Source organism: Muscardinus avellanarius, assembly GCF_963383645.1.
Source record: "Muscardinus avellanarius genome assembly, chromosome: 13".
Classification (NCBI taxonomy): domain Eukaryota; kingdom Metazoa; phylum Chordata; class Mammalia; order Rodentia; family Gliridae; genus Muscardinus; species Muscardinus avellanarius.
The window spans coordinates 19,623,218-19,638,572 of NC_137799.1; the positions used below are offsets into that span (position 1 = coordinate 19,623,218).

The 15,355-nt window shown below is 41.2% G+C and overlaps 1 protein-coding gene across 7 annotated transcripts in view; it reads left to right on the forward strand.

The window, feature by feature from the left end:
* Positions 1-15,355, forward strand: part of ASTN2 (astrotactin 2) — a gene marked incomplete at both ends in the record, with an annotated part of 976,717 nt that overhangs the window by 923,437 nt on the left and 37,925 nt on the right. For all 7 annotated transcript variants that reach the window (XM_080708339.1, XM_080708335.1, XM_080708337.1 and 4 more), the window contains one exon: positions 2,791-2,932. In XM_080708339.1, coding sequence (XP_080564465.1) covers positions 2,791-2,932 — 142 coding nt within the window. The remainder of the gene's footprint in view (positions 1-2,790; positions 2,933-15,355) is intronic.

Genomic DNA, 15,355 nt, shown 5'->3' on the forward strand with positions numbered 1-15,355 from the left:
TTTATGCATGGTACAAATTATTCTGAAATTTATGGAAATATCTAGAAAGCTGTGCTCATTTGAAAATGAACGTCAGCCATCTTTTGGCTTCAAGATAGTTAATTAATACCGGCTACAAGCATACTAAATTCCCTTATGAAGAGCCAATTCTTTCAATGGCTATCTGGAAATAAATTGAAAGGCAGACAGGCATGGAAGTAAGCTCAAAGAAAACAAATATAGCAGCCAGACTTAGAATCCTAAAAATCCAAATTAAATAAGACCTTCACTCCAGTAAAAAAAAATCCATGTCCAAAAGTTATGGTAATTAAATTTTATTTACCTCTTCATTTTCCAGCAAATCCTTTCGTTCTAGATATCTTTGTTTTTCTACAGTTGGTTTTACTTTCTAGAATTTGAAACCCATAGAAGAGCTACTAACCCCCTGTAGCAGAAAAAAAGATTAAGATTTTGAGAGGGTTCCGGGCTTAACAACAAATGGTGGAAATATATTTCAGTCCTAGGTTTGGTAAAACTTGCAAGCTAATGACATTAGTCTGATTTATACATTACATTCACAGTCGACACGATAGGTCAATGGGTTGTTTATTGTCTTTGTAAAAAGAAGAAAACAAAATCTACTACCATCAGATCTTCTGGACTGGACTATAATGACACAGATATTTTAATTCTTGACTAAATCTCAGGGTTATCCAGGCAATTCAGCTAAACAGGTGTTAATCTCTTATTAAGTGAAGACAAAGTGTGTGTGTGTGTGTGTGTGTGTGTGTGTGTGTGTTCAATGCTTCTTTAAGAATGAAAATTTTCAGCCAGTGTGGTGGCACATGCTTGTAATCCCAGCATTTGGGAGGCTGAGACAGAAGGATCATAGTTTGAGGACAGCCTCAGCTACTTAGTGAGCCCCTTTGCAACTCAGTGAGACCGTGTTTCAAAATAATTAAAAAAAAAAATAGGGCCGGGGGTATAGCTCAGAGGTAGAATACCCCTGGGTTCCATCACCAGTACCATTAAAAAAAAAAAAAAAAAACCACCACGAAACTTTTCTTTGAGAGAGAAATAAGAAGTTATAGTTGTATTCTGCCCAACCAGTTCCCTGGTAAAGGAGCACCACATGACTTTTCTTTCAGTCTTTTTCAAATACTTGGCCAACATTTTAATTTCATGAGGACTCACTACAACAGCTTGTTCTTAATCCCAGGTAGAGAGAATATAATTGAACTGTCATCATCTTTTTGTTTATTATTGGGAATATATACAAATAAAAAGTCTATGGGGCTCCATCCATATGAGGCATAAAAAAGAAAAAAAAAGAATAGTTGAAATACTGTGTGGTATAAAAGTGTGGTATAAAATACCTCACTTGCCAACTTTGTTCCTTAATCATCTAATTTTAGCATTGGAAGGAAACTTAGAGGCCATTTAGTCTGGCTCATTTACTTTATCTATTTTTAAGTAAATTTATTGATTTTTTCTTGTTACAGAACAATGTATATTTATTGAAGTTGATTTTAAAAATAAACAAAAATAAGTTAGAAAATCTATCCAGTATCTCAACTAGAGCAACTGTTATGCATTTGTTACATTTTTCTTCTGTTTCAAAGTATATGTATTTATCTATATGTGTACATATATAGTTTATACAAAATTTCCATGAAATAAATTATTTTGTAAAAGTGTAATGATTTTAGTTTAACAATGTGTCATGAATATCATTTCGTATCACTTCAAATTCTTCCAGAAATTATCTAGTTGGTTATAAATATTATTTATCCAGTTGGCTACAAATATTATTGCATTATTGAGCTATAATTGATATGACTTTTTCAATATTGTTGAACATTTATTTTTAAATTCTTGGTATGCATAAAAAGTATAACAGTGTTCTTGCAACTTAATATTTTAAGGTATGACAATGTCCTTGTAACTTAATTTTTGTGTACATCTATGGTTTTATTTTTATCAAGAATCATAACAATGACTCCAGCACCTTCACCTTACATAGGAGAATAAAAAAAAAAGATAGAAATTGAGTTGCCAGAAACTACAGCAAATTCTTATCAGAGCTAAGAAGAGATGCTAAGATTCCACAAATTCTTTCTAGTGTTTTTATTTTCCAGGTCTTTTTTTGTGGACTTCTTTTTCTAGCCAACTTCAACTGCTTCCTAAAATCCACTGGCTAAACTGACTTTTAGAAATTATAAAGTTTGATGCTCACAAACATGTGATACTTCTTCAATTTCATTTTCCATCCCTATGACCAATTTTACTCATCATAGGACACTTTCCCCTAACTGATCTATGTTTCTGCCCATCTCTCCATGATGTTCCATGAGTTCAGTACCAGTGTATAATAATGACCATGTGACATGAAATCTCTTTTGTCATTATACAACTATTTTATTATAGAAAGAAGGAAATGGAAATTCCAAAAAAGAAGGGCATTGTTCAAGGAACTACAAAGAGGCTAATGGCAGTGACAAGGTCAAAGCTGTTCCTCATGCAGAAAGAAAACATGGTCCCTTGTTGTCTTTTCATGTATTTTATTATGCAGTAATTCATTTTAACCTTGCTACCTAAAGGTAGGTATTAGCATTTCCACTTTAAAGATGAAAAATGCGCACATAAAATTCAACAGAGAGTCATCAGGTGTCATTCTTAGATCTTGTGTTTGTTATGCTTGCTAATCCTCCTGATAATGGTATCCAGACATTTGATGGGTTTGGACAGGGCATTAATGTTGGCTCATCAAGGCCAGAATTGGAAAGCTCATCTTTTCTTGTCTCTCTTTAGGAGAATTCCTGAGTTTTGCTGATGACTTACTCTCTGGCCTGGGCACATCTTGCGTAGCAGCTGGTCGAAGCCATGGAGAGGTGCCCGAAGTCAGTATCTACTCAGTTATCTTCAAATGTCTGGAGCCCGATGGTCTCTACAAGTAAGATGTGATGGTAAATGGGGAGTATGAAGTGTGAGGATATTTTTAAGCCTGGGAGAGAAGGCAGGAATTACTGTCTCTGGGTCATCCAAATGTTTTATTAGGCAACTTATATATATATATCTTGAGATACTGAAGTTTAATAGTGTCCATTTAGGAAGTGTGGCTACTGAATTCTAGAATCACACAAGATATCACTAAGGTCACAAAGAGGCCAGAAGTTTGAAACCAATCATCCTACTGATGAAGAATCTCTAGCTCATAGAGGGAACAAAATCAGAGCTTCTTACAAGTAGGGCTGGGATAGGAAAACCTGACCACTGTTTATCTATGTTTTCTATGCTGTCTCCCTTTATAAATATGTAGTTAATATATATGAGGGGTGTGTGTGTGTGTGTGTGTGTGTGTGTGTGTGTGTGTGTGTGTACACACTGAGATGTATATAGACTGATACATATCCTTGGTGAAATATGATGGAGTTACAACATTCAAACTTCTAGAGATGCAAGAGGAAGTCATTCTGAGATTAATTTGTTAATCTCAGGAAGGGACTGATATTTTATTTGTTTTCCATCTTGATCAGTATTGCTACATCTGGGTGTAACTGTTAAAGTGATAATATAGAGCTTTAGAGACCAACTTTCCTCTTGTCCTCTAATTATTAATCCATAGGCTCCTCTAATTATTAATCCATAGGCTAACCCCATTATAAGCCTAGACAGCTGCACTTGTTCACCAATTATTCAATACATTTATTTATTCTTTTACTCATTCAATGATTCATTTACCTATCCATCTATGTATCTACTTAATATCCATCTACCTTCCATCTCTTTTCCTTGCTCTTATTTCATCTTTCCCTCTATCTGTTCATGCAAGAACATATTCATCTATCCCATCCACTCATGTATTTATTATCTATTCTTATATTACTTTACTTCATGTATTTATTAATATGTTGATTATTTTGCTTACATTTTATTTACTCATTCATACCTTATTTACTTGTTTAGCATTTTCTTAGAATTTCTTATGCATTGGTACCATACATTAAGAACTTCAGGTAAGACTATGACTAAGACAGAGGTTCTATTCTCAGAAAATTTATAACCTAATGGTGGTCTAAAATACCCCAGACTTTATATTCAAATCTGGCTTTGACATTTTCAGTGGTGTGGTATAAACTCAAACTAGTTGTTTTACCTTTATATGTCTTGTTCTAGCATTTTTTTTTTAGGTACTCGGGACTAAACCAAGATACCATTCTACCTTTGAGCTATACCTCCAGCTGTATTTTTATTCTTAATTTTGAAATAAGGTCTCACTAAGTTGTGGAGTCCTCATTAAATAGCTGGGACTAAACATGAACCTGAGATGCTCCTGTCTCAGCCTCCCTCCTGAGTACTGGGATTATAAGTGTGCATGCACCACTGGCTATTATTATAGCTTTTGTAAGAAAGAAATAATAAAAACCAGATTGCAGAGTTGTGTGACAGGGAAACACCCTATCACAATATCTTCACGTATATGCTCAATAATGATTAATCTCCCAAAATATGTGAACCTCTCTCTCTTTCACCTCTAAAACACAGCACATCTCCTCTTCCTCTTCTGCTTGCTTTCTGAAAACTGCTACTTTCCTGAAGACAACAGCACCATTAGAGCACTTAACACGTTCAAGCTTTTTCCTAAGACCCAAAATATTAATGCACCAAACTTAAAAATATCACTGTTAATGGTATCACTGGACCTTTTGACCCTGACTCTGCCACTGACTGTCTCAGAGACATTGAAGTTTATACTTCCTCTTAAGTTGGTTGGGAGCAGTGAAGAGCCTACAAAATGAATCCCTGAACTTTGATAGGCTGTCAGATCTCTTCTAGTGGGACATCTCGGCAAACTCACAGAGGAGGAAGGATGTACCCTGGGCTTCAAAGAGTGACCACAATCCTGACAGTGAGTTGTGAATCTGGGATTCAAAGGCTGAGAGCATGACTCTACAACTTAGTCAGTGAGTACTGACACTAAGCACTGATATAAGCATATGACTAGATTACAAGGTATAAGGTCTTCTCAGACTCTAAAAACTATGTTTACATTAGGAAGGTAGAATTTTCAGAGCTACCCAGTGGTTGACTTTTGGCTCCTCCATCCCTCATTAAGAGTCTAGATTGGAGATACTTGAGTTCAAATCCATGTCCTCCTCTTTATCAGATGTAAGATGGAGTCAGTGAGTGGGCTGCTCAGCTCTCTTGAGGCTTCACTTCCTCCCTTTGGAAATATAGATAAAGTGGTGTGTGGCTCACTGGGACTGCAGGAGGACTTGATGTGATAGTGTGTAGATGCTCTCTTCTTGGTGATGAGCTCCCCATAGGAGTTGTAAGAAGCATTAGCTCTTATTCCTGTTGCCGCTGTTACCTTTGGTGATTATTGCCTTCAGCTTTCGCCTATCCATTGTCCAAGTGATGGAAGAGAGAGCACCTAGCAGAGAGGGTCAGAGCCTTGTTTGGCGGTTCCTATCCACAAAGTCACAAGCTGTAACCATGTGTCTGGGTGGCACTGCAGAACTTGGTGTTAGCTGGACTAATGTCTTTAGCCCCATTATAGAGCGAACAGTGAAATATTTTATGGATCCTCTGAAGCAATTAACACATAAACATGACAAATCATCTGCTGTCTTCAAAAGTGACAGTCTCTGTCTGTCTTTTTTTTCCTCAATGCCCTTCTCCTGTCCACCTTTTGAATAGAGAAGTCTTCCTCCATCCTGGAAACAGGCTTGTTGTGAGCTTGTCATCCCTATCTTTGAACACTTCTAGATTTTATTTATTTATTTATGTTGGAAATTGATGTTATTAATGGCCCTGGGATCTGGTCCACTCTGACAAAGAGCCAGGGTGTTGTTTGGAACAGTATCTCATCCCTCTGGCGGCTCTCCTCCCATGGTGTCTGACCAACTCAGTCTCATGTTTTAAAATAGTTCCAATGTCAGTTCTTGGGGTTTCTCATTTTCTGCTTGCTTGTTCCTTACTAAAATTTGTTTTCTTCCTCCTGAGCCAAAAAGGCCACGTGCATGCTTTGGGGACAGGCAGGGCTGGGTGTGAATCCTGATTCTGCCCTGTACATGTTCCTACTGTGACCCTGGGCGAGTCAGTTTTATTGCCCCATGCAACAGTTTCTTCCTCTGGAAAAGAAGGTTGCTAATCATCCCTGTCCCATCAAATTATAAAGAAGCGGATAAAGTAGAGAAACTACAAGAACAGGATTTCTCAGAATGCTTGGCACAGAGAAGGCCTGTAGGAGGCATTAACAGTTTTCATCTTTCTATTTCACTCTTTTTGACTCTGTCCCTGATCAGTGTCCCTTCTTCCAAGTACAACCCTTGAGAAACTAGACCCCATGAAGCAAATTGAGGTCCCGTGGTCCAGAAAAGGACCATCCAGGATCCTTTGGGAAGAACAGATGCAAATGAGACACAGCTCAGAAAATTGAGTTTTGTTTTGTTTTATTTTACTTTATTTTATTTTATTGTAGCACTTGGAATGGAACCCAGAGGCATTCTACCTCTGTGCTCCACCCCCAGCCCTATTGTTTATTCTTTATTTTGAACAGGGTCTCATTGAGTTGCAAAGGGCCTCACTAGGTAGCTGAGGCTGTGCATGAACCAAGATCCTCCTGTCTCAGCCTCCCAAATGCTGGAATTACAAGCATGTGCCACCACGCACAGTAAGAACTGAGTTTTAACAATCAGATACCAATTCCTTCATCCAGGCTTCCAAAGAGGTTTAAGAGATAGGAGAGTGAAGGATCAGTCTGTCTCCCAGAGAGCCTGGCCTCATGTCCTGTTCCTGCCTCTGGGACCTTGGGCTAATTGTTCAGACTGTATCCTGTTCTGCAATTTTAGCATCTTTGTTATTTTTTTTAATATTTCAGGGTTTTTATTTTTATTTATTTTAATTTTTATCTTTTATATGTTTTTTTTTATTGGCGCATTGTATTTATAAATCATATGGGGTAAAAAAAACTTGTGTAGACTAAATGTACACCTCACCCAGCCAGCCCCCACCCAGTCCCTACCTCACTCCCTCCCCATCCCTCCCTTCCATGCTTGGTTGACTATGATATGAATTGGTACATTATGCACTTTAAAGAGTTTCTCTCTCCCCACCTCCCATCCCTACAGTTAGGTAGCCTTATTTGCTCCTCTATAGGATCTCCTTTTTCACCTGGAGTTCCTCCTATGACCCCTTTTCCCCTAGCTTTCACATATTAGGGAAAGCATCCAATTCACTACATTTTGTGACTCACTAATCTCGCTTAGCATAATGTCCTCAGGATCCATCAATTTCCCTGAAAATACTGCAACTGTATTTTTTTTAATGGCTGAGTAAAATTTCATTGTGTACATATCCCACAGTTTTGTAATCCATTCATCTGTTGATGGACATCTCGGCTCATTCCATAGTTTGGCTATGGTGAATTGCACAGAATTTTAGTATCTTTAAAACAGAGATGCATTAGATCCCTCTTCTTACTCAAGAGTTCTCGGTGCACATGCTTTTGCATGAGATTTATTCTCATTCTTCCTCTCCCCATCCTCCTCCTTGCGTTCCTGCCTTTCCAACTTTTCTACCTTCTCACTCTTATTTTGCCTTTATGGAGTCTCTCTGCTTCTTTCTGTGTTTCCTTATCCTTTAAACCATCTTGTCATAGTTCTCTGTGGATTCCTATCTTCTATAATTCTCCATATCATTATTTCTTTGCCTTTCTATTTATTATTGTCTTAATTTCTATGTCTGTGCATAAATCTCAGGCACTCTTTTATTTTTTACTTGAATTTTGTTCTCTCTTTATCTCTCCTGCCCTGCTCCTGCTCCATCCCCACCCGCTCCCTCCACCCCACCTAGGAAGACAAATTGCTTTTGTAACCTCTTCATCCATGTAATTTTACACAGTGCCTCAGGGTGAGACCAATTGGAAGAGTGAAAGTCAAGGCTGATTTTCTGTCCTAAGCTCACCCTGGTGTAACAAAACAGAAACATCAGCACCAGTGCCCTATTTAAATTGAATTTCCTTGTTTGTTTCATTTGTTTTGCTTTGAATGAAAACAAACAAGAGCTGCAAAGGGAGAGGGTCCCTAGAAGGTCCAGCTCTTTTTCCCTAGGGATATTGGCATCAATGAGTGACCCAGAGCGGGAGTTTTCACTTAGAGCTAATGGCCAAGGCCAGCTGGGCATCTAGGGTCCCTCTCATTGTTTGGCTGGAAGTGGAGACACCCTTCTCGTAGCTGCTTTTTACTCTATTACTGAAGGAAATTAGCCTGTTTCTTATCTTGGCTACCTTGCCCTTCTCTAATCCTGGATGGCTGCCAAAGGGTCCTCCAACGAACATACCAGCAGCAGTTGGGCCTGATTTCTGGGGTGGGGCTCCTTCCCACATATCCAGAGGCTTGCCCCAGGCTGGCCCTCACCTCCCTGGCTTCAGGTCTATGAGACAAATGCCAGGGGAGCCTGGGTACTGCAGCCAAGTGCCAATGTCTATGGTGGGTATGGATTCTTAGGGGAAAACTCCCTAGTAGGAATGGATGGTTCACAGGAATTGAAGGAAAAACCAAGACCCTGGAGAGACAGAACATTGCAAAAGAAAGAGAGCCTAAAGTCAGATAGCAATTCTTACTGCTCTCAGTAATACCTTGAGCCTGTTTCCACCTCCTCTGACCTTGATGTTCTCACCTATATAAGGAAAGCTTAAACTCAGTGAACTCTAAGACTTGGGCACTGAGGTGGGGATGGAGAGTTCAAATCAAGGTTCTGATTCTCAATAATATTTTATTGCAAATTCATTTGGTACCAGAAACCCTGCAAGGTGTGTTGCTATCTCATTGAATCCTCATCATAACCTCATGGAGATGGTGGTAGTATTCTTATAATTTCCCATATCACGGGTGGGAAAACTGGAGCCTGAAGGAGTGATAGTTTTGCCTAAGAAGACAAGAGACAAAGCTGAGATATGTTTTCAAGCTGAACTGATGTACATCTTCCTCTGTCTCTTATGCTTTTCGTGTTTTGGCCCAGGCACATGCACAAAATTGTAAGAAGTGCCTGGTGGGGATAGGATTGGAAGGGGACTCTGGAGCTGCAAGCAACACTGTTTACAATGGAGAGAGCTCCAGACTTGGGGAATAAAAGGCTCAGGTCACAACCTACAGATCCTGGGACAAGGAACTTCATATCTCACCTTTGTCTTCTGTAAAATGGACAATTAATCTCATCCATAAAATGGAAATAATTGTACCTCCCACAGTTGTTGCAAGGATTACACTAGATAGTAGATGAGAAAGCACTTTGACATCTTCATCAGGGTTTGTGCACACATAAGGGGTTCTCAGGATCACTCTAAGTGCAGCAAAAGGAAGGGCTGTATACTCTTTAAATCTCCAATCTCTCTCTCCACCCCTCGCCCACAGACCCATTTTTAAATTATGCCTTTGACGTAAGTCAGAAGTGGGTTTTTACCTTGGTTCTCACACCTACCCACTGTGTGGCCTTGGGCAAGTTTCTACACCTCTGTGTTTCTGCTTTATATACTTTTTAATTTTTTCCATATATAAAATGGAATTGTAGTAGGACCTAATTCATGGATTGTGAGCACATAATGAATTGAAACATATAAAAAGCACAACATACGGCCTAGCTCATTGTTGGGGCTTAATACATGGCAGGAGAAGGAGTAATCTCTGTTATTACTCTCTGTGGTTAGGTGTTTACCGAAGCAATCACGCCTGCCATCCCTCTGTTGACACCATTACATCCCTAGCCTTCCAGAGAGAGACCACGTCAAGTGCTGTCTCTGCTTCCCCCAGTTTCCCCCACAGTCTTTCCCTCTAAGGGGCTCTTCTCCTAGCTTGCCCCAAGACTGATCTCTGTGTTCCTTCAAGTGCCTGATTAGATGTCACCTCTTTAAAGAGGCCTTCCTTGGCCACATTACCCACCACAGATTCTGCCTGACTCACATACAAATACATAAAAAGCTATTGTACTTACCAATGCTGTAATAGTTTAGCATTTGTTTACTTGTTGGACTTAAGAGTAGGATCTGTGTCTTCTTTGTTTTTCCTCCATCCCTGAATGCCTAAAATGGTGCTAGGCACAATTATGAATTTAATAAATACTCAATGAATGCTTTCACCAGATTTTAAAGTCAACATAGAAATCCTGGAGATGCCGACTTCTCCTTTCCTTTCATTGACAGCCTTCTACTTACTCTCTCACCAAATATTCAAGGGGCACCTGCTGTGTACTATGGTATGGTTTGCACCATAGCTCTCCATCTTTCTCTAGGTTCTGAGAGAACCTAGAAATAGATGCCTGATAGATTTTCTTTCTTTGTTTCTTTCTTTTTCTTTTCTCTTTTCTCTTCTTCATTTCCTCCTCCTCCTCCTCCTCCTCCTCCTCCTCCTCCTCCTCCTCCTCCTCCTCCTCCTTCTCCTCCTCCTTCTCCTCCGACATTGGGGATTGAACTCAGGGGCATTCTACCTCCAAGCTATACCCCAGCTCCTCTTTCATAAAGTTTTAAAATGGGGACTCTCTAGATTGCTAAGAGTCTTGATAAGTTGCTGAGCCTGGCCTTGAATCTAAAATCCTGTCTCAGCCTCTCAAGTACTGGAATTACAGAAATACACCACCATAGCCCTCTTTTTCTTCCTTCCTTCTTTCTTTCCTTCCTTCTTTCTCTCTCCCTCCCTCCTACCTTTCATCTTTCCCTCTCCTTTCTTTATCTCCCCTTCTTCCTCTTACTTATCCTTCTTTTTCTTTTCCTTTCTCATAAGTCTTGCCTAATTAATCCCCTCATATTTTATAATGCAGTTGCTATTACTCTCATTCAATAGCTAAAGCTGCTAAGTCACAGAGAGTTTAGGTAACTTGGCCAGATTCATAAAGCCAGTAGGTACAAAAGCCAACAATTGTGGCCATCCAATTGATGTCCAGTGTCTTCACAAGAAACTACCACACTAGATTATGATAAAAATCAGGTGAGTTGAGATGGCAGGGGTCAGTGTATAGAAGCTGTGAAAGGGATTTTTTATGTAAAGATTCAGGATTAGATGAGTTAGAAACAATATAAAAACATATTTTCAGCTCTTCCCCCTAAAACTAAGTGGCTAGCCCTGAATCACAAGCTTTGTTCTGTTCTCCAATCCCCAGTGTCATGCACATAGTTGAACCCAGAGTCTGCTTGAGGACACCTGTTTTTCCCTAGGGCCAAACTCCCAGTGCCATTTTTACATTCTTTTGGTCTCAAGCTTTCATCTGCTGAGTTAATGCCAAGGCTTCAGACTCCTGTCTTTCTGAAAGAAGTACAGGCTGCTGTCTCAAAGATGCCATTCTAAAAGCCAAGGAGATGGGGATCCCTGGACAGAGCATAGCCAGACTCTTTATCCCACTCAGAACACCATTACTGCCCAGGCACAACCTGGAAATACAATGCAGAAGCAACCAGACCATTACCACTGTGGGTACTGTAATTATAGAGTCAATGAAATCCTAGCATTTCTCTTTACTTACATTCCTTCCCTACCCTCTTAATTTTCTTTCTTTGTGTCAGGAATTAAGACAGAATTTACTGGAAATAGCATGAAGTCATCAGGAGCCCTCCAGGGCTGATGCTCAAAAATGTTAGCCCACAAAACAAGAGGTGAAAGGTGAAAGACCTAAGGGCCATCTTCCCTTGGCCCTCTGTGACTGTGGGACCTTGGGCAAGTGATTTCCACTTGGGATGTCTCTGTTTCTTCATTTGCAGGAAAGGGACTGAACAGGGTCATCTTAATGGACCTTTTCAGCTCTCAGAGGCTGTATATCTCAAGAGGTGATGCCAACAAGGAGATTGAGCAAGCTTCTGGCAGCTGGGGAGTTGAGGGTCTGATTCCACATCAAAGAATTTCATTGTGTTTATGACTAAATACTTCCTCTTAGTTTCAGTATTCAGATCTGTTCAGTGGGGCTTCTGAGTCAAGACCCAGATGTGATTGCTGTGAAGACTTACAGCTCCTGTGAGAAAAGACATGGCCAGAGGAAGCCTGCCCTTCCACGCTGAGCAGGATCTGGGCTGTAGCCTCTTACTAATACAAGCTGAGGCTGCTGCCCATGGTGTATCTGGGACATATGGGAGAAGGAAGCCAGGAAGGGTCTAAAAATGTAATTGTCCTGCTCTTTTCTCTTTTTTCCCCCCACTGTAAAATTTTCTCATTTTAAAAATTTTCATTCCTCCTTTTCTCCCTCCATCCCTGCCTTCTTTCTCTTTACTTACTTCCTTTCTTTCTTCCCTCCCTTCCTCTTTTTCTCCCCACTCCCTTCTCTTCTTTCTTCTTTCCTGTACCCTTTTCCAGTTTTTTTTAAAACATTGCTTCTTTGCTTTCCCTTTTTGTTCATTTTTAAAAATGATCTCTGCCTGATTTTTTTCCATTCATTCCCTCTCTCTCTCTCTCTCTCTCTCTCTCTCTCTCTCTCTCTCTCTCTCTCTCTCATTCTCTCCCCCCTTTTACCATTTTATTTTTCATGGTCATGTATGTAACCTCCCACTCTGTCACTCAGACTTCCTGTCTGTCTGTCTCTGTCATTTTGCATCTGTGTGCATCTCTCTTCTGCTGCTCTGTGTCTGTATCTCTGTCTTCTCTTATAATTGCTCTGTGTCTGTCTTGCATAGTCTCAGGACCTCTCTTCTTCCATCCTCCTGTGTGTTTCTCCTCCTACACCCTTCATTCCATACCAGCCTAAGCACAAGGCTCTGGGCTGAAAAGCCTGCTGAGTGTGGCCAAGGGTCCTAAAGGTTTGCAGAAGCCAGGGACCTCTGATGCCCCCAAACTCCAGTGGAATGTGAACTCTCCCAGGCTATGGTGCCCGGTCCTATTGGTCAGGGAGTGAGGGTGAGGGGGCAGCCTAGGGACTCAATCCATTTAATACCAGGTCACACTGACCTCTCTAAAGTGCACAGTTGGGGCCCCAGAGAGGGAAAGAGCTGTCCTCAAGCCAGAAGCAAATACAGCTATGAATCCCAAGCCAAGACAGACTTGTAGAGGAAAAATAACGCTGTTTTTCAGCCGACAGACAGTGAGACTCCTAAAACCTGCTGGGGACTCTCAGGCAGGCTGTTTCTTTCTTCAGACTGCATCAGGAATTCATCCAGGAATGGGAAGCCAGCCAGGATTCCAGGGGGCAGGGCACAAACTGCTCCTGGGAACTTGTGGAGAGTGGAGGGGGATGGGAGCCTAGGGAGTGCTGCAGAGCTAGGCCTTGAATGCCGAGCAGAGAACCTAGACTTCTCCTGCAGGCAGTGGGGAGCCAGAGAAGACATTGAGGAGGAAAAAGATGCATTTTAACCTGTGTTTTGTGAGGACAGTTTTGACCATGGTGTAGAAAACAGGTTGGGTCAAGATGAGAATCAGGGAGGCCTTTGGGTACAGGCAAAATTAGAAGGGTAGGATCCACACAATTTGGGACTCCATGTGTCTGTCCTTGAATAATGAGTTGGCTAAATAAACCGAGTTGATATGTAATAATTAATCTTCAGTTCAGCTCAAAGTAGAGTAGCATAGCTGGGCATGGTAGCACATGACCATGATCCAGTACTTGTGAGGCTGAGACAGAATGGTGGAAGGTTCTAGGTCAGCCTCGACAATTTTGCAACTTACTGAAAACCAGGTTCAAAATGAAAAGTGCTGCTGGGCATTGTGGCACACGCTTGTAATCCCAGCACTTGGGAGGCTGAGACAGGAGATCGCAGTTCACAGACAGCCTCAGCTACTTAATGAGGCCCTCTGGAACTCAGTGAGACCCTGTTTCAAAATAAAGAATAAAAAAAAGAGGGCTGGAGGTATAGCTTGGAGGTAGAATGCCCCTGGATTCCATCCCTAGTACCTCAAAAATAAATAAATAAATAAATAAATAAATAAATAAATAAATAAATGAATTTTAAAAAGTTATAGGGGTGTAGCCTGGAGGTAGAATGCCCCTGGGTTCAATCTACCAAACTCAAACAAACAAACTAGCAAACACAAAGCACCATGAACATCATGATGCCAGATAAATTCTGTAAACATCTAAAAACAGCTTTTGCCTTTCTTCATAACTTACTGCCCCATAAAGAGCTCAAGGAAAAGTCATATTTATTGGCCAACCACAGTAAACCTCATACTAAGGTGGGTGCTTCCAATGCAGAACTAACCAAGCTAAACCAAGTCTCTGCACTCCTGGAGCCCACATTCATGGCAGTGAGACTGAGAAGGGTCCAGGCTGTCGCAGGATCCTCCACTGGTGGTAGCACCCAGGGGCTATGGGAATACCAAGGAAGAGCAACAAACTCAGCCAGAAGAACAGTCTGCTACCAATCACCTGAGGAAGGGAGGAGGGGCCATAGTGGATTGAACCAACCCCCCCCCCAAAAAAAAATCCATATACAGCAGAATCCTCAGAATAAGACCTTATTTGGAAATAATCTTTGCAGATGTAATTATTTAAGAATCAAGATGAGGTCATACTGGATTAAGTTAGCTCCAAAATCCAATGACTGGTACCAATCTAAGAAGAGAAGAGGACAGAGAAAGAGACAGAGAGAAGGCACGTGAGGATGGAAGCAGAGATTGTAGCTATGCTGCTGAGACAAGGGCTACCTGGACAAAAAGAAAAAAAAAAAAATGGAGGAAGCAAGGAATTCTTCTCCCTGGAAACCCTCTGAGGGAGCCTGGCCCTGCTGAAGCCTTCATTACAGACATCGAGCCTCCAGAACTGTGAGACAGTGTATTTATGTTGTTTTAAGCCACCACAATTGTGGTTCTTTGTTATGATAGCCAACAGGAACCAGTACAGGGGTGAAGAGGGTTGCAGACAGAGGAGAGCTGACGGGAAGGCTGGGAACCCAGAGGCAGCATGGTACAGCACGAGGTTAGCTGGCATGGGAGGAAGAGAGTTGGGGCTCCAGAGCAGGTGGGGGGCCTTGTAGGTCACTGTCACTCCACAGAAGGAGCCTGGAAGAGCTTCAGGGGAGAGAATGGTGTGAACGAGCTTCCCAGCTGTAGAGTAGAAGCTGTTTGAAAGGGGAAGGCTGAGCGTCTGACCAATGCCCAGAGGAAAGAAAGTAGGTCACCTAGGGCCTCAGAAATGATGTCCTTAGAGAAAATTTGAGTGATCTGGACTGTTTATTCATGTTAAAGAGAAAAGACCCAAGAGGCTGAGCTCAGTGTCTTCTGCCTTCTGTAGAGCTGAGGAGGGCATAAAAGGCACAGATGTGTTCACTCTGACTCCAGAGAGCAGGAGAGCAGTGTGAGGCTACAAAGGAGAAGGCTTTCTGCTCACTGTTAGAAACACTTGTATTGCTGTCCCTCAGTGAGCTAGTGACTTTAAAGAATCCCATGCAGGAGGCAGCGAAGAGGTG